At 37.5% G+C, this 19,716-nt stretch overlaps 1 protein-coding gene across 1 annotated transcript in view; it reads right to left on the bottom strand.

Moving 5' to 3' along the window:
- Positions 1 to 12,431, bottom strand: part of ROCK1 (Rho associated coiled-coil containing protein kinase 1) — a 108,028-nt gene extending 95,597 nt beyond the window's left edge. The window contains exon 1 of the mRNA XM_006205119.3: positions 11,394 to 12,431. Within this exon, the coding sequence (XP_006205181.1) occupies positions 11,394 to 11,486 (93 nt within the window). The 5' untranslated portion in view covers positions 11,487 to 12,431. The remainder of the gene's footprint in view (positions 1 to 11,393) is intronic.
- Between the last annotated feature and the right edge of the window lie 7,285 nt (positions 12,432 to 19,716).

The raw sequence follows: 19,716 nt of genomic DNA, 5'->3' as shown, positions 1-19,716 counted from the left end.
AGATTCCCCCCAATCAGATCAACCAAACAAAATAAAACAAAGCCAGCTTTTTCAAAACATGCTCATTCTTTTTCATATAACTTGTTTTTCTTTAAAACAAAGTTTAAAAAGAGAAAATAATTTCTTAAAGGGATGGCAAGTTTTTCCTATCCAATCCTACTTCGTTTTGTTTTCCTCACAGCAGATTCCCAAGTGAGGTGCATGCAGGAGGTATAATGTCTAGCTACTTGGTGACTATTTAGTCCTTCCCAGACCTGGCTATGCAATCACCTAGGCCCTGTTAAGAATACAAATTTCAGCATACTACATCTCCCAACTCCAGTCCTCATATGATAAGGCTGATGAGGCCTGCAAGAATCTGTATTTGCTTTTGATGTGGTTGATCTATGAACAGGCATTTAGAAATCCTTCACGAAGTCACCCAAAGACTTATCATTAAGGCAAAGCAGTGTACAGGCATCCTTTTGTTAAAGGACCAAATGTTATTCCAGCTGTGGTGGTAAGTTGGTGGTCTTTGGCAACTAGTTAACAATAGTTATTCTAACTGTAATGTCAGATAGCTTAACAATTTAGTAAGAAAAGTCATTTCCAAAAAAGAGAAGGAAGAATAACTATCATAACTTGGGTTTCTCTTGATGAGGAGTCTCCATCTAACGTAGCAGACATTTCTTGTTTGGGACCACTGAGCATGTCATTTCCCTTTATCTTGGAAACTGAACTCCAGCTTCCACCCCTCCCTCATGCGTTCTAATGCTCCATCTCAGGATAAGCCGACCCACCCACCCTTGGTTCTGAGATGGGAGCAGAGTGGAGGCCTAGGCCTACTTTTACCATCAGACCACCCCGTGACTGCTTCGGATATGGGCACGTGACCTGAGTTGGCCAGATGAGTTAGAAACTCTATTTGAAGGTTAGAAGAAAAGACTTTTTCTTCCCACTGTACCTGAACAAGGAGTCTTGGAAGCTAATAGCAGGCACCTCATAATCACAAGGAGTTATGTATCTGAGAAGGGAGGTAACAGTGAAGAAGTAGATTTGGAAACCAGCTCCCAGTCACATCATTTAAGCCCTGAAGAAAATACTTTCCTGAAGCTAGAGTCTACCTATGAAGTATTCAGAGGCAATAAACATTGTTCACTAAGTTAATTTGGGTTGGGTTTTCAGTCCTTTACAGCAAAGATTCCTGACTAACACAGGTAAAAAGGAGCAGGGTCTCCATCGGCCCACAGCCTTCAGTGAACTGAGCTCAGCGGCTACTCTGCCGCGACGACCGAAAGGAAGGGGCAGGCTCTGAGTGTGAACACCACAGTTACAGAACAAGCCCACTGCTTTCACTTAGGTTATAGTTATAATTCATTTAGTTATAAGAAATATTTACTCTAAAACCACATGAGAAAAGCTATATGAGGTTTATAACTTCTTCATTCTCTTCACGGGGGCTGGGGCTGAGTAGGATAATGCCAAAGGACCAGTTCACAACCTGGAGTGGCCGGATAAACTCCTACGGGCAAAAAAGCCTTGGGGCCGGGCCAGATGAGCACATGGCATGAGGGCAAAGGGAGCCAGGGGCAGCCATTTATCATCTGCTTACACTATTGCTTTATAGATGATCACATTTAATGCTTACCACCACACTATGAAATAAATTATTATTACTTCCATTTCACAGACTTATCCAAGGTCAAAAAAAAAGAGAGAAGGGAGAAGGAGTGGAATAATGAACATCTTATGTTATAGTCTGCCCTGCCCCACTACTTTCATTTTCCTGGGAACTGCCTCCCCATTCTCACAGTTCTCATGTGATCCTATCACAAGAGATTAGTCTAGGGGTGAGTGCCCAACCCAAGCTGAACCAATGCACCTTTGGCTCCAGAGCTCTGGATTTGAAACTCCAAGATTTAGTCAGTGGTCGAAGCTGAAGCTGTTAGCTATAAAGCTCTAGTGCTCTGGGCAACCATATTTTCCACAAGTGACTAAAATTAGTCTACAATCAGAGAGAATAACAACATAAAGAAAGAATAAGAGAATAAAGAGAGGCTTGCTTGCATTTGAGGCCCAAGTTCCAGTTCTTACTGAAGTTCAAGTGAATCTTTCCTTTTAATGAGATAAGGTTTCCCTGAATCTATAAATTTTTTGCCTAGGAAAGTTCAAGTTGAGATCTATCATATATAACTTGACAGTCTTAACTACTTCAGAGAAAGATCAGAGGAATAGGGGTAGGGAGGAGGGTAATCATTCACAGCAATCAACAAGTATTAATTGAATAATAATGTCCAGAATTACTAAGCCCTCAAGAAATTCTCATTAGAGAGGTAAGACAAACACTAAGACTCATACAAGATAGTTCTGATCAAGTTCTAAACTACATGAGACAGATTATAAATACTGCATGATTTCAAGAAAGAAATAACAGTATAACACAGTTGACTTATGTTAGACTATAAAGATGAGAAAACTGGCAAGGAGGACATGGGGGAGAACTTAAAGGGAGTGAAGGCTGCTCTTTCCTACCAGGCAACATACTGTGGAAAGTGAGAAAATCCACCTGGAACAGTCTATTTTGGAGAATGGTAGGAATTAAGACTAAGTAAATAGATAAACTACGGCGACAAGACAAAAAGCACCAAAGTTTAAAAAAAAAAATACAGTATGGATTACATCAGCAAACTGCCAGGGTGTCCCAGCAGAATGTTAGGCTGAAAACTTGAACTTGGGTAGGGCAGCAATAACAGCAAAGATTCAAGAAATATTTCAAATAAAGAATCCCACTCCACTCTTCTCCCAAGTTTCCATCCAATATTCGTATTTCTAACTACACTGGAACCTTCATCAAATCTGTAATATAAAAGTAGAACAAGGAAAGGAGTACCTGTTAACACCTGGATGAATCTACAGTATTTGCATATAAATTATTCCACTTAGTCTTCATGATTAAACCCATGAAGTAAATATTATCATGATTCTCATTTTGCAGACTAAATATATTTAGGCTCAAAAGAAGTTAGATAACTTGTTTAAGATCACACAACCAAATAAAAAGCTGGCCAGGGTACTGCACTATCCCTACTGATTTCTTTAAATATTGTCTATACCTTTGAAAATAAAATAGCCCCTTTCTTAAATTTCCCTTAAATACTCAATTTGCACTAGGTCTAGCACACTCAGGTTCCAAAACCTTACTCTGAAAAGTGGTAATTAAAGGGAAAGACTGATGCATTTGTCCTGTACTTTATGAGCTCTAGTTCATGATAAGCAAGTATTCCTACAGATGAGTGAGTTCTAAAATTCTTATGTTCTCTTAACAGAAGAACTACAGTTAATAAATGTGAAATGAATGATATAATTAGAAAACCATTATTTTGCTTTTCCTAATAAATAACTGCTGCAGCTAAAAATCATAAATGGATTGGAACCATTAGATGAAAGGTTGATAAAGGATTTTACAAAGGAAGTTATTACATACTGTCACCACCTGAACACACTGATCAGCCGCAGCATCACTAACAGGTGAATGAGCCAGATTTTATATGCATCTTGATGTGATGCAAAAGAAAATACAATCTATGAAATACTTCTGACTAAAAAGCTGACATAATTAAATCGAGCTTTTAGATCTAACTGCCAACTTACAGGAAACATGGGAGATACAGGAGCAGGTTAAATGACGTCACAAGGAAATAAAAAGAAAAATCCAGAATGTGAAAAATTGTATGGTACCAATGACCTAGTTTTGGCAACAAGACGACGGGTGGAGGTGGGAGAGAAGGTGGGGGGGATGGAGACTACTCTACATTGAGACCCAAGAAAAAAAATACATAGACTTTGGTTCAAGATTCCAATAAAGCAACTGTAAAAAAGATATTATTTTAGACAACCAGAGAAATGTGAATATAAATTGGGAAGTAATGGTATCAAGGAGCTTTTAATTTTGTTAGACATAATAATGGTCATTGTGGTAAAGTAAGAAAAAAAATTTTTTGAGAGATGCTTATTGAAATATGTAAAGATAAAATGACAACATCTGGAATTTGCTTTAAAATATTTTGGCAAGAAAAAGGGTGATTGATAGAGCAAGTGTGACAAAATTTTGAAAACTGCAGAATCTGGGTAATGGGAGTTCGCTTCCCTGCTTCTGTGTATGTTTGAAATTTTTCATTTATAAAATTACCAAACAAAACAAAAATCCATATTCTTTCCACTACAGCCACAGCTTTCAAACTTAAGCATTCTAAGAATCCACATCTCATGCAGAATCCTAGGACTCATCCCCAAAAATTCTGATTTTGTTTGTCTGGGCATGAACCCAGGCTCCATTTTTAATAAGTCCTCAAGTGAATCCAGTACAGACAGTCTACAGACTCATATCTGAAAATTATACACTCAGACTACCTTACCACAAGTCTTTAAATATACCCCAAACTTTAAAGGAAAGACATGATCATATCTCTCACCTCCCTTTCAAGCCTTACCCAACTCCTATCTGCTCATAATTTATCCTTTTCCTACAACTATAAATTCCATGAAGGCTGGGCCCTTTGTTTTTACTCACCACGGTGTCCCCAGTGCCTGTGAGAATATCTAGCACACGGTACACACCAAATAAACATTTGCTGAATGAATGAATAACAGCAAAGAGAAAAAAGAAGAGTTAACTGTGGTCCATTATTTCAAAATTAATTCCACAGAACAATCTGAGAAAAAATTTCAATTTCTTGCCAAAAGTCAGTATGGGAAATATGGAATAAAGACTATAAATAAAGTAAGAGAATAACGATAAAATTAAAGTTAAATAATAAAAATAAATAAACATAGGAATAAAGAGGGATACAGGTTAGTTTACTCTTTAAACTATGATACAAACATAAGACAACCTCTCACCTAAGACATCAAACTTTGGACATTAATTTGAACACCTAACTTCCTACTAATTGTTTAGAATCTGTAATGAAAATGTACTCTTACTACTTCACAGTCCCAAACAGGGCAGATACATTAGAGAAGTAAACTAGTATATGTGTACATTTTAATGAATATATACAAATGAGTAACTCAATTACTACTTTCTCTTTTCAAAAAGTACAATCCCCTACAATTACGACACAAGTCACAAATGCAAAAAAAAGAAAAAGTGCTAAATATAACAATTAAAAATTATTTCAGGATGATCTTCTATGGCTATACAGAACTAGGTGAAAAATAACACCAAAGATGGTTCCTATTCTTATACTTCTACCCCAACATCATTTAACTTTCTAATTTTCCTTCCTAAATAATCAATCAATAACACAACTTTTAAAGTTTTTATGGAATTATAATAAACAAAGACTTATAGAATTTTCAGAGACACAATGGACAACAGCAACCATACAGCCCGAAACTTAATTGGGGAAACTGAAGCCTAAGTAAGAGAAAAGATTTACTTGGTTACACAAAGAGTTAATAGCAAAACAAGGATATGCCAATGCTCTGAATTTCCAGCCCAGTGTTCTTCTCACCATACCAAGCTAACAGGATATCTAAAAAAACATTTTCCATTGTGAAATGCAGCAGTATCTCTTCATCTTCTTGTACACACATGTGTGGGGTTTCCATCAGCTATGTTCTGGGCTTAAACTAAATGGATGTACCTCTTTTTCAGTGGGAATGGGAATGGGAAGAGAAGCCACTAGACTACCTTCAGCAATAGAACTCCATATGTAATATTTCGTGATATGTGGGCCTTTCTGTCATATATACCAGAATCTCTAGTTTTTACTATATAAACATAATATCAAAACTTATAATCATGAAACAAAACTAAACTGTAAAGTTATGCAAAAACTAATCTAAAATGGAGAATTTACTCTTTGTTCATTATAAAATGCTATATGTAGTTCCTTCTTCTGGATTAAAAACATTTCTGACTCAAGAGATTAATGAATGGCCCAATTCATGTCTCAGCTGTTACTCTGAGCCACCTCTCTGTACACCCACAGGGTTCTTGCAGCGCAAGAAGGCCTATTTACAGAACACATGGTGAAAGTATAAGGTACACAGAGAGACAGTAAAATAACTCAATCTCCCAAACCAGCCCCCAACTGTCTTTTTTGTCAGTCTAAGTCCTTGGCACAAATTAGGTATGCTATAAATCATGACTAAATGAATAAATATTTATTTCTCCCTGTTCCACTAAATCCCATCTAAATGTCTCTATTTTCAGTAACAATTGGCTTGGACACTTCAGTAAACTACAGCTGGATTATGAATTTACGGACATGGCTTGAAGTGCCAGATAAATTACTCTGCATTTAGAGAAGACAATAGACATCAACTTCCAGCCTAAGCACAGTGACTAGCACATAACAGGAATACTATAAATAAGATAAAAATCACAGTTACCAGTTAACAAATGCTTACTAAATGCCATACGCTGTGATAATTGCTTCATCCATATTGTTTAATCCTTATGACGATCTAGCACTACTATCCCTCCACTTTCCTGAAGATGAAAGAAGCTTTGAGAGGTTAAAATAATTCACCTAAAATCATCCGGTAAGTACATGGCAGAACCTACATTTGAATCCAAGTTTAGCCCCTACACAAAGATTTGCTGAATGAATGAAGTAACTTATTTTTTGAAAAAAATCTTGCAACACATTAACATCAAAACAGTCTGGTCCAAACTAACCAGATATGCAACTGATACTGGTAACACCCATTAACTTATAAACTGTGGGGGCGAGGTCAGAAAAAAAAAAACTTATAAATTGTGAACACCGGCAAGCATATAGCTTTAAGGCCCAAAGATTTAATAACCTCAAATCTTTTCATTCCACCAACAGTAGTATAATCCCAAATGTAATCAATTCAACTGTGAGGCTACCAAGAGGAACTATACAGCAATAATCTAGAATCTGGAATGCTAGCCACAATCTTTTGAAATAACCCAACATGTGACCTAGGACTGTCAAAGTTCACATCAGAAGTTCCACTTGAGTGACAGGCATATTGGTAGTGTTAATAATGAAACAAGTAAGTTATGTAGACAAAGCTTATTTGGGAATATGAGGAATTTGAGTAATAATAACATGACATCCAAGCAGAGATGCTTAGTATACAGTCAGATATTTAGGATTTTAAAATAAAAAAAAGATTAAAAAATTAAGATTTGGATATCATGGGTACAGAGATGATAGCAGCTGAAGATGTAAGAACGGATAATTCTCCAAGAGAGGTGAAGAGAAAGGTATTATAGCCCCAAGATTGAGGCCGAGAAAAAAAGAAGTCAGCAATGAAAAGACAGGAAGACACTAGGTCAAGGAAGTCCAGAAAAAGAGAATTTAAAGGAAGAAAAACTCAAAAACAAACACTCAACACTTCACTTACATTTGTCTTTTACATTCTAAAAAACTATGACTAATGAAAGATGGTAGCAACAAATCTGTACAAAGGAGACAGCAGTGTTAGAACTCAGTACACACTGTTACTGGTTCCCTTCCCCCCATGCTTCCCACCCATTGCTACACCTCCACCAGCTAAACAAAAACCAGGAAAAAGTCATACTCTTAACTGACATCCTGAAGCAGTGTGCTAAAGATGCTACAGTCAAGACAGCTGTATTTTCAAGAAATGTATGTCAAACTTCAAGACAAATATACACGTAACCTTCTCTTTGTTTTTCCTTTTTAGTTTACAAATCATAGGCATTTTTTCCTCTGGAAAAATTAACCATAAACTCCATCCCTTGCTGTTTTCAGAAGTACTCAAAACTTGTTAAACAAGTCTTAGATAAAATAATTCTAAAGTTTAAAAAAAAGTTGGGAAAGGAAAACAGCTCTTGATAATCATTATAAACTATAACATGGACATTAAGAGAAACATCAGGAAACAGGGATGAAACTGACTTATAGAAAACCAACGTTGAGTAATTTGGATAATCTAGGAAACAAGTGAATAATTACCATAATATTACCTTAGTATCTGCAGTCTATTTTAGCATTTATATTTGCAATATGAAAAATGGACTTACCTAGTTCTTAAATTATATGTTCAAGAAAAGTGAAGAAGCTATTTATACGGGCTTCTCCGAGCTATATTATTTTTTAACTACTAATACTCATCACTACTAACTCAACAACAACAACAACAAAAAAAGCTGTTTTCTTTATGGGCAACTTAAAAGACATTTGCCAGCAAACTCTTCTAAAACCACAATGTGTAGGAACTTCCATTTCTGAAGAGTGGATCTAAGTCAAGAAAGTGGAGAATAAACATAATTTGACAACTTTATTTTCTGAGATTACAAAAAAACCATTAGAACTTGAGTGTTGCACATGGCACATAATATATACTCAATAAGTATCAGTTAAATACACCGACAAAGGCCAAAATCTATTAATAGAGAAAGGCAATCAATTTAAAAGGGGTATTGTTCCTACAGTACATGAGATGTCCAAAGTCCAGACAGGGAAAAGTAAGAACAGACTCGCTGAAAAAGGTGAAGCTGCTTGGTAGGACATTCTGAATGGCTGAATGAATAAATCAACGCTTAATGATAAACATAAAGTATCATGCAAAGAAAATCCATGCTAGATACTACAAAACTGGAAAAAGGATTTTGCCTCCAAAGAAAAATTCATTCTTCACCAAGTTCAGATACAATATAATAAAATTCCAAGAGCTATCAAAAAACAATTTTGGAACTAAACAGAAAAAAAGGGCCAAGATTGTAAGATTGCAAGGTGCAAGAGTGGAGGGAGGAGCAATCTGCCTGTTGACTATTTTCTTTTTTTTTTTTTTAAGAATTTTTTGTTGTTGTTTTGGGGGGAGAGGGAATTAGGTTTGCTTATTTACTTGTTTATTTTAATGGCGGTACTGGGAATTGAACCCAGGACTTCATGCATGCTAAGCATGCGCTGTACCACTGGGCTATACCCTCCTCACTCTTTTTCAAAATGTTCTTTTAGGTCTTGGTCCCCAAGGTATTTGGCTGTCCTAACTCTGAGAGGCCCTGACTGCCTACTTTCTTGACTCCTCTTCTTTGTTCTTTTACCATTTTATCATTATGTCAATTTTAACTTGCGTCTAGGAAGAAATATTTCTAAATTGTTATCTTTAAATTATGATCTGTTTCATATCCCTAATAGTCTACAGATCATTTCTTTGTGGTGGTCCCACTATTCCCTCAAACATAACAAATCTAAAATTGAACTTATCTGTTGCCTATTTTTCCCAAGCAATTTCCAAACCCAACTTTGTGGTTTTCACGCATGTTTTCATCAGTCTCCCTGTAAAAAAGGCTTAAAAGTTTTAGAATCATCTAACTATTCTCTCTCTTTCTGGTTCCTTCTTCTACCAGGCCTTGCCAATCAAATCCCACCAATTCTTCCTTCCCCATTCTAATGCCCCAATTTTGGGGCTTCAATCATTTCTGGACTATTACAACAAAAAAACTCCCAATCTCACCCCATCTCCAGTCTCTTTCCACACAACCTACCCTGCACACAATTACCAGATTCATCTTTTTCATTCATCATGGCACAGTCTTATTTATAAATATTTAATAGCCACAATAGACTGAAGAAAATCTAAACAACTTAGCCCAGCAACCTAAATCCCATCCATCCATCATAAAGCATAGTCTGGCTCTATCAACTTACTGTAAGTTCTTCCTTTCAATATCCAAGAGTGTATATTACCTATACCAATTATTTGAAATTTATCACATATTTTCTCAATCTGTGAAGTATTCCGCTTTGTGTGTGTGTTTGTGTTTGTGTGTGTGTGTATGTGTGATCAGGATTTGTTTTTCTAAATAGGTTGGACTTTCAAGGAAAGAGTCCATGACTTGTATTTCCTTATATCTTCCACATTTCAATAAATCTGTGAGGTTCCCACCAAAAGAAGCTATGGCAAGAGGCTAGAAGACAACCAAAAAACAAAAATAAAACCCCACAAAACTACTAAACCCTCCCTGTAATGATGCTTCATGGAATAAGGAGATCAAAAGGCAAAATAAAATCAAAGATACATGGTAATTGGATAAATATTAAAAGATGAATTAGAATTCTTAAAAGTTATAGAAATCCTCACCAATATGGTTTAATTCCTTCCACTTTTCTCATTCAATAAAATGTTCAATAAAATGTAATAAACATCAACTCTCATTTCTGTTTCTCAACATGAAGAGCATCCATAGTATGGGTGAACCATTTCAAACATACAACCCACAACTTTTATTTTATGGTCAAGAATACTTAAGAGTAATTTAGAACGTTTTGGGGAGAAATTTTTCTGTAGAACCATATATCTTAAACAATAAACACAACTATTTAGAGTAACTGAAATGTATGTTAACTTTAAATGATCTACATAATTCTCCTGATTCAAGATGAGATTTTAAAATGGCATTATTCCCCTGAATGGCATTATTTAGTTCACCTAATCTTAATCCCAAATATTATGTACATCTAATGATAATTCCCTGAAAAGGTTGTGAATTACTATCCATTTACATACTCCTTGCAACTTCTGAGATTATGTGGTTTTGTTTGGACTGAAAAAGAATTATTACATAACTTTTAGTTGTTCAGTAAAGTAAAAGGAGAAACAAAAAGTTCATAACTATTAGGGGAAATAGACAAAATTAAAAAACTCCAATTATTTACAGATAATTATCCATGCTATCAACCACTGAAGACTTTTTAAAATTGTATTTTGGCCTTTTATATCATAAAAACTTATTTAGAGTGTTTTATAAGTTATAATGTTAAGCACACCACCACCAAAAAAGGCAGTTAATGATAAAATAAATGTGAGGTACTTTTATAACCAACAATATTGTAAAAGATGTCAATATTGTGATGACCTATTCAGTTATCTTGGATTTTTACACTTAGTGTTCAAGCAAAACATTCAGACTCAAATCACCTATGACATTTTGGCTCAAAAATCACTTCCTCAATATCGATTCTCCATTGTCACTACCAAGTCTAAAACCTAAACTCTCAAGGAGCTAAACCGCTGTAAATGGACAGCAGTCTTTTCCAATCTTACTGTCAAATCTATCAGAATGACGAACATTACTAAGATCGCCATTCAACAAACTATACAGGTAGTAATAACTTTGACATGGTAACTTTATATGATGCCTGCAACAGAGGTTTATAAGTATCTTTTGTATAACGATGAAATGAGTCAGAGCCAAAAGTTCAGAGAGCAGTTAGTACAGAGCCAGTCGATATGATAAATAAGGGCAGGGCACAAGATTTCAGTGGTACTCCAAGATTCTTCAGGGAAAACACCAGTGTCTTCTAAGATTCTGCACACCTGAAACGTTCTTTTGCAGCTAACTAGACTGAAAGAGGAAGGAAATACAGAACCCCAGACAAGCAAAAGAGAACAGTGCTACTCACCAGCAAACAATCTGAATTCACTTCCGATTTGGGATCCCGCAGCAGGTTGTCGATTTTTTCAAACCGAGTCTCAAAACTGTCCCCAGTCGACATGTTGCCGCTGCTGTGACAATACCCTCGTACCAGCACCAGCAGCGGAAAGCAATTTCAACCAACTTCCTCCGGCGGTGGGTTCGTGGCCGCGGGGCGGAGGAGCCGGAACCCCAGGGTCACCAGGTGCGCCCGGTTCCCCTCCTCCCCCTCACTGAGGGGATCTCCGCTCTCCAGACCCCGGGCCGGGCGCGACGGCGACCCACAGCCGCTCGGACGCCCAAAGTCGCATCCCACCCGGCAGCCCCTCACGACAGCCGACAGCGCCGTCGCCACCAGCCTCGTCGCTCCGCGAAGTGCTTCAGTCTAGCGGGCCCCGGCTGCCTTCGCCATGGAGGGTTCCCGGTCCCGAGATGGGTAAGAGGGGGGAGAGAAGGAGAAGCAGGGTGGAGACTCCTCCGGGCAGCAGGGGAGGGAGAAGAGGAAAGGCGAAAGCGAAGGGCGGGTGCGGAGCTGTGCCAGCTGCTGCCGCCGCCGCCGCCACCGCTTGGGCCCCGGGCCGGGCCCGCTCCGCTCTGAGCCGCTGGAGGCGGTCTAGCCCCGCATCCCCAGCTCCACCTGGCCCGGCCCGACGCACCGATCCGCCTCGGCCAAGAGCTGGTCCCCGCGGGGTAGCCTCACTCTCCCATTTTGTCCCGGCGCTGCTGGGGCTGCTGTCGCGGTGTCCGGCGGGGCAGGGCGAGGTCGGTGCCCGATGGAGACTCAGGAGAGGAAAGGCTGGCGAGCCGGCGGTGAGGCAGATGAGAGTCGGGTCCCGGCGGCTGCTGCTGGGGGAGCTTCTCGGACGCGCTGCGGCCCCGGCTGGGGAGAGGGCGAGTCGCGGCGGCGAACGCTTGGGGGGGGTGGGGCGAGGGGGGCCGTGAGGGACTAATATGTCCGCCTTCCTGTTCAAACAAACGGAGACCGCCGGCGCGGACTGCGCATGCGGGGCGCGGACGTTCGGAAGGGGAACCGGGCCGGCGCCGCGCGCGCGCACTTAGGCGCCTCCGCAGGCCTGGGCTGGGGCGCGCCGAGCGGAAGGCGGGGCGCACCCGGGACTCGCAGGCGGGTTGGGAAGGCTGGCAGCAGGGAGGAGCCGACAGGGTGCGGCGGGCGGCACCGCCCTCGCCCCGGCAGGCTCCGAGGAGCCACGCAGGGCTCCTGAGCCGCGGCGGCGGTCCGGGCGGGGGCGGAGCTCTGGCTGCCTCCGGTCGGGTCCTGGCCGGTGCCGCTGCTCTGTTTCCTCGGGGCTGCAGCCGGCAGGAGAATTCTGGCCAGAAAGGGTGCTTTTTATTATTTTGGAGGTAGGCTTTTTTTTTTTTTTAAGACAAGATGCCTTTTCTCCAGCAGACACCCGCATTTTAGCACCAACGGAGTGTAGTCTTCAATAGTACTTCATCGTTGGCCCTCCGTGAACCCCATACACACATCGTTTAACCCGTCTGTGCTTCCATGGGAAAATTACGAAGCAACGCACTACATAACCCTCCTGAACCGAGCATGTGTGTCAGGGGAGCATTAAAATAGTGACTCCGGGAGATACAGTCAATAGAAAGTCAAGCTTAATTTAGTTAAAAAAAAAAAAAAGGAAAATAATCTCATAGAAAGAAAATCAATATTTTAAAATTATCCATGATAGTTCTCCCACACCATTAACATTCCCCCTGCAGTTCTCTTCTTGCTGTGTAATCCTGCGTCTCAATTTTAAAACAGTGAAACTCAGAATTGTGATTTTACCAGACTGAAGTAGAACATGAAAATAATGGGCATTTCCTCTTAATTCAGTTCCTTCATTGACTGTGGTGTGAGAGAGGGTGAGACATGTTAACCAATCTGCTAATGAAGTAACGTTCCTCACTGCTTTTGGTAGGAAAGTTACCTTAATTCATTTCTGATCAATCTTCAGTTTTGCTCATAGGTCAAATAAAATACTGCTAGAAATAGAAAATGTGGATGTTTTACCCCACTGGGTAAATGCTACAGGAAATGCTATGGATGAACCAGTTGCCTTTCTAAATAAAAGCAGTGTACAGCATCTGAACACTCCACTAACTTTCTGATGTGAGTCAGAGGTTAGGAAAATGTTATACTGTCTGAAAAAAGTCTATTCTGTTTTCATTGTGTTGGATACAAGAGATACTTAGATATAAAATCCACTGTATAAATCAAGATAGGAAGTAAGTCCTCACAAAAATCATACCAAAGACGACAAACTAGACAAAATTCAGGTATTTCATTAAATGTTTTTGCAGTGACTTTTCTTGGCTCCAGTATTTTAGGCCAGTCATGTGAATTAAATTTATTTTTAAGCATAGGGCTTAAAATAAATCTGGCAGTTGCCCTAAAATAAATTTCCTAAACCCTGCCTGTTCTTTTTTATTACCATTTTTAGGTAGTCTTAGGAATTTTGTTGTTTCTCAGAGAACTGTTAAGTGAAATGCTGCTTTCCACTTGGACACATACAAAAAAGAGCAAGTAGCTAAGACAATACATGAGTGGCACTGATAAATGTAAGTGGGACTGAAAACCAATCTGGCAAAGCTACTAGAAATATATGTGGGACCCATGTATTTTAATATCTACAAGACTAATCTGATTATTGTAATCCCCTTACCAGTTGTCTTTTACCGTAAGACAGATGGACTCTGTATCGATGTTTTTGTTTTTGTTTTTTAAATAGAAAAGTCTTCATCTATAATAGAGTAGAATTATATGACATTAAAGTTGCTTTCCAACTTTAAAATTCTATTGTCTAATTGTTACAAATCTCTTCAAAAGCATTGTGGATATTTGAGATCACCCTTAAAGTATATATTAAGATCCTAAGTGCAATTGCAAACTACTGATACCATGTATAAATATATTTATATTTATACCATGTGTATATATTATATACCATATATAATATTAATTACACATACAGAATGCTTACCATGTGTTAGGCACTATTCCATACATAATATCTCATTAAAACTTCACAAGAACTCTGCTATAGTTATACCCACATTGTAGAAGGGTAAGCTGAGGTGCTGAAAGATATGTTACTTGCTCAAGATCATGGCAGACCCAGATTGGAACAGAGGCAGTCTGACTTCAGAATCCCCACTCTGAACTGCTGGGTATGCTAACACTATCCAATGCTAATACAATAACAAATAGTATTATTTTCACAATTGTATTATTTACATAGCACAGATTTAAATGATTCTGTATAAAAGAGGGAATTATAAAATTTATAATGTGAGCAATATGATTACAGTCCGTAGGGAAAGATGTAAAATGATTTTAACAAGATGTGAATAAAAAGGATCTTGACAACATTCAACAACAGTGGCTTGACCCGAGTTTCCCAAACATGGGGTCCAAGAACCAGTAGCAGTACTTGGTGGAGTGTTCATAAAGTAAGTAGTTCTACTTTAAGACTGCCTTTCAATCTGAAATTCTCTTATTACTTTTTTAAAAAACTAAATGTACTTTCCTTTAAGAAGCAAGAGTAGTAGTAAATGGTACAGTTTTTTGATGTTTTCATTTGGAAATTTAAAAATTACAAAGTTGGCAACCTATGGAAATGTATAATTATATAAATTAGTTATATTTTAATTTTTCTGTTTTTTGGAATTCAAACATCTGGAAGTGTTTAATTTAGATGAGAATCATGCCAGGACCTAATGAAGAGACTGTGATGCTGAAAGAATTTGAATGAGGCATATTTGGGAAAGATCATGGAAAAAGTGGAAAGATTTGGGTGTAGATTTGTGTATAGTGAAAGACAATTAAGATGAGCATTCCTTTGCTTTTGGTTATTGAGTAGGAAATAGATTCCATTTAATGTTTATGGAATTTCTTTCATAAACATTGATGTAGTAGCTAGCCTCCGAGGATGGCCCCCAATGAACCACATCTCCCAATAGTCATGCCCCTGGAGTGCCCTCCCACACTGAATCTGGGCTGGGGCCTTGTGACTTGCTTTAACCAATAGAATGCTGGCAAAAATGGCCCTGTGCCAGGATCAAGGCTAAACTTGGGGAGTTTGCCTGGCAACTAACCGTTTAGTGCTCTGGGAAGTCTGACTAAACTGAGATCACCATGGTGTGAAGAAACCCAAACTTACTAACCACATGGAGAGATCAGATGGAGGATGACCGAGGAATCCAGCAGACCTTGAGAACACAGACTGCAGACTTACGACCCAAATCGAGCCATTTCAGCCACCCCTTGCTGTTTGAAAAGCCCCAGACGATGCCACACGAAACAGGGACAAGCTACTCCCTCCTAGCACTGCCCACACATCAGAATCATGAACACATAATAAAGCAGTTGTTACTCTGAGCCACTCAGTTTTGGGGTAGTTTCTCAGCATTAGATAATCAAGACAGTTGGATTTCAGGAAAAAAATGTTCATAGTTAAGTAGGTATGTAGACATATATTGAGAGTACCTTTGCTACTTTTTTTATACTATCACTATATAAGGAAGTGATCCACAATGGAATGTTGTAAAGGAATGACAACTCCTGTTTATTGTCTTTACTTCCACCACCTTTGTACAAGCTTTTCAGTCAAATTAAAGAATGTTTCCAGATTTAAAAAATACTGTAAAGTATTTTTATCATATTCCCATATAAACACATTTTCATCTACATTTTTATATTTTCTCATTTGAGTGCATAATCATGTCTCTTCTGTCTTAAAAATATACCAGAAATTCAGGTACCTACTGTAAATTACAAATCAATTGTAATTCGGTGCCATAAATTGCACGTAACCTCAAAAATGCATACCACGAATGTGGTTCAGAATGTTATGTGGCTAAGTTCCTATAGAAACTGTAGCTAACATTTCCAAGAAAGTATGATACTTATGTTTCATATAACTTTCCAAAAGGGCATTACTTTTTTGTGTGTATGTAGAACAACCTCACCTGATTCTGAACAACTTTATTAAACAAAGAGTTGTGAAAATTGAGGTTCAGTTCTATTTTAAGAGGTTAGTTTTATATGATTAACATTTACCCCAGAAGTAGTTTATATGTACATATTTTTCTAGATCTGTGAAGTGAATCAGGAAGAACAGGAGTGGTCTTGAGATCAGCCAAGGTTTTATTTTCTTTCCACAGGACATTCAGGCTTGGGAGTCAACATAGTTTGACATTTTTACCTCCACTACAGACTTGGTGCTGCCCTGGAAGAGCTGGGAATACGGCATCTTTCAAGATTACCACAAGGCAAAGTGTAGGGCAAGCTGTGAACACAGTGTCCATAAGGGCTTCTCCTGACTCACCCTGGAATGCCTTCCTCTAACATCTGTTTTTTATTTCTTAGAAGCTGCTATTCCATTCAACTGCAAAAATACTTGCAATGACCCTAGAAACAGAATGGAGAAATAGAAGGAAACAGATTCCTGTAAAACAGTTACTTCCCTGCTCTATGTTATTGCCATCGTAGGGGCCCTACTGTTACCACACTCACAAGCCCAAGCATGTAAATGTCTGATATCACAATTTATTTTGAGAGTTGGGAACCCCTGAGATGGTACATGCATGACCATAGTAAGAGAGGAAAGCCCAGATCAAGGAGATGATAACAGATACACATAGTTGGTCACATACTCTTTTTCATTTTTTGCAAGAGCCTCCCGTCTAAATTTCCCCCTCCTACCCCAGCAGCCCTCCACGGAGTCCCAGTGGTGTGCTTTCTGGCTCATTGCTTTTTAGGTTCTTACATCTTCCTCTTTAGAGCCCTTAAATTGGTGAATTGCCTTTTTTGGCAGTGACAGGCTCTTCACTCAATATCTACTTCCCTCTTTTTTGTTTTTTCATCACAACTTTTCTCACTCATCCCAGTCTTTAAGACTTCCATATCAAACACATGGAAACAGAAAAATGTCTATTTCTGACATTTCACCATTTCCCCCTCACTTCCATCATTCAGACTCCTCCTAAAATATAACATCTTCCCTAAAAATCTCTGTAACTGGAAGAGAGGAACTGATTCCTCATGCCCACCCATCAACATGTAAATATGACCCATACACACTCCCTGTATTCTTTCTTAATAACCACGACCCTTTATAAACTTTACTCTTTTATGTTTGCTAGCAGTGTTACTACTCTGCCAGTTGAATTGATACATAGGCTTTTGTTTATGTATTCTTGTCATTGCTGCTTCATGCATTCCCTAGGGCATAGGCTAGGACTTTAAAAGCAATAATCATGTTTTCCTTTTCATTATAAAAATAGTACGTGCTTATTTTTAAGATTTTGGAAAACATGGAAAAGTAAGAGAACCAAATTCACCCATATTCCCACCACTGAATTACATATTTTTGGAGTTTTTCTTTTAATCTTTTTTTTCCCCTACAAAAGTTTGTTTTAAATGCTGTATGTACAATTCTTGTATACTACTTTTTTTTCAGCTTATATAATGGTTTGTATAAGCATTTCAACCTTAAACATAATTTTCAGTACCTGCATAATATTCCATCCCAGAAATTTACCATAGTTTATTTAACCACTACTCTGTTCATTCTGTAAATGATGCTGCTATAAACATCTTTGTGCATAAAGTTTTTCCTTAATTGAGAATTGTTTCCTTAGAAATGATTCTCAGAAGTAGACCAAAGCATTTTAAACACTTTTGATATAGTCTGACAAATTATTCACATAGCAACACAAGTTTACACTCCAGCTATTAATGTTCATGTCCCTTTTTCTCACCCTCTCCCCACACCGGCTGTAGCATTATTGACATCTTAGCTCATTCTTATATTAATTTGCATATCTTTGATTCCTACAAGGTTAAATATTTTGCCATATGTTTGTTATTTGGTTGTTTTTCTTTTTCTATGAATTAATTTGTGATCTGTGCCTGTTCATCAATTGGGCCTTAGAATTTTTCTTACTGATTTGTATGAGCATATGTATGTATATAAATGTATGCATGTATGTGTATGTATGCGTGTATGTCTTAAGGATACTAACTTCAGTTTTAGAATTGAAAATTTTTACCAATTTTTTATTTAAACATTTTGAATGTATTTTTGACAATTAAAATATTTACATTTAAAAAATTCTGTCAAATCTGTGATGTTTTAAAAGAATTTCTTTTATTATTTTTATATATTTTTATGTATTTTATATATATTTTATAATTAGAAAGTCCTTCCACTTCTCAAAAGTTTGATGTATCTATTCTTTCTTGTCTCCGTTCCCCACTTGTACCATGGTTTGCTTTCTACATAATTTTTTAAATTCCAGTTGAAATGCATTTTGATATATTGAATGAGGTCAGAATCTAGTTGTATTTTCTCAAATTCTGAACAATTCTATCAACATCACCTTGTCTTTCCTTACTGATTGTTAATTCTCATTATGATACATTAATTTATACCTAATTATATTTATTCCTGAACTATTGTTTTTCATTATAAATATATTAATTCTACCAGCATAATAATATAACTATAGCTAAGCGGTGTATTTTAATATCCCAGAAAAGCTATTCCTCCTTTGTTACTTTTCTTTTAAAGTAAGTTCCTAAGCTATTTTAACTAGTTATGCTTACATATGATTTTTAAAATAAGTTTTCAAGCACCTCCTCACTCTAGACTTGATTCCATTACTATTTTAACTGCAAATATTTTAAATTTGTAACTTAATTCAGAAAGATCTTTATGATATTCCATCTTCTAGTTCAAAAATCAGTAACTTTTATTCAAAAATTTAAAAAAATATTTCTTGATGAAGTTTTATAGATTTTATCACCTAGACAACACATATTTCTCACTGGGATTATTTCTGGGTATCCTAAAATTTTGGTGGTTGTCCTGAATGAGACCTCCATTCTGATTATTTCATGATTATTGGTATAAAGGAGCATTATTGAATTTGATATGTTTATCATTTTTAACAAGCTGTTTTGCTGAACTGCTATTGGGTTGATAAAATTTCTTAATTGTTTGAAACTCTTAAATATATACTGATAAACTACCATATTTCATTGAGTGTATAGCATCATCAATTGTAGGATACGTAATTACTTTACATGCTACCAAAAAGAAGGGACATTAACAAACTGTTACAAACTGCTGATTCTGAGATGTATCTCAATTTTGAAGAGGTTGAAATATGAAAAAATAGTAAATCATAGATCATAGATTTCTTGGACTACTACTCAGCCATAAAAAAGAATGAAATAATGCAATCTGCAGCAACATAGATGGACCTAGAGATTATCTAGCTAAGTGAAGTAAGCCAGA

Source organism: Vicugna pacos, chromosome 24 (assembly GCF_048564905.1).
Source record: "Vicugna pacos chromosome 24, VicPac4, whole genome shotgun sequence".
In the NCBI taxonomy this organism is placed as follows: domain Eukaryota; kingdom Metazoa; phylum Chordata; class Mammalia; order Artiodactyla; family Camelidae; genus Vicugna; species Vicugna pacos.
This window is presented reverse-complemented; position numbering and strand designations above follow the sequence as displayed.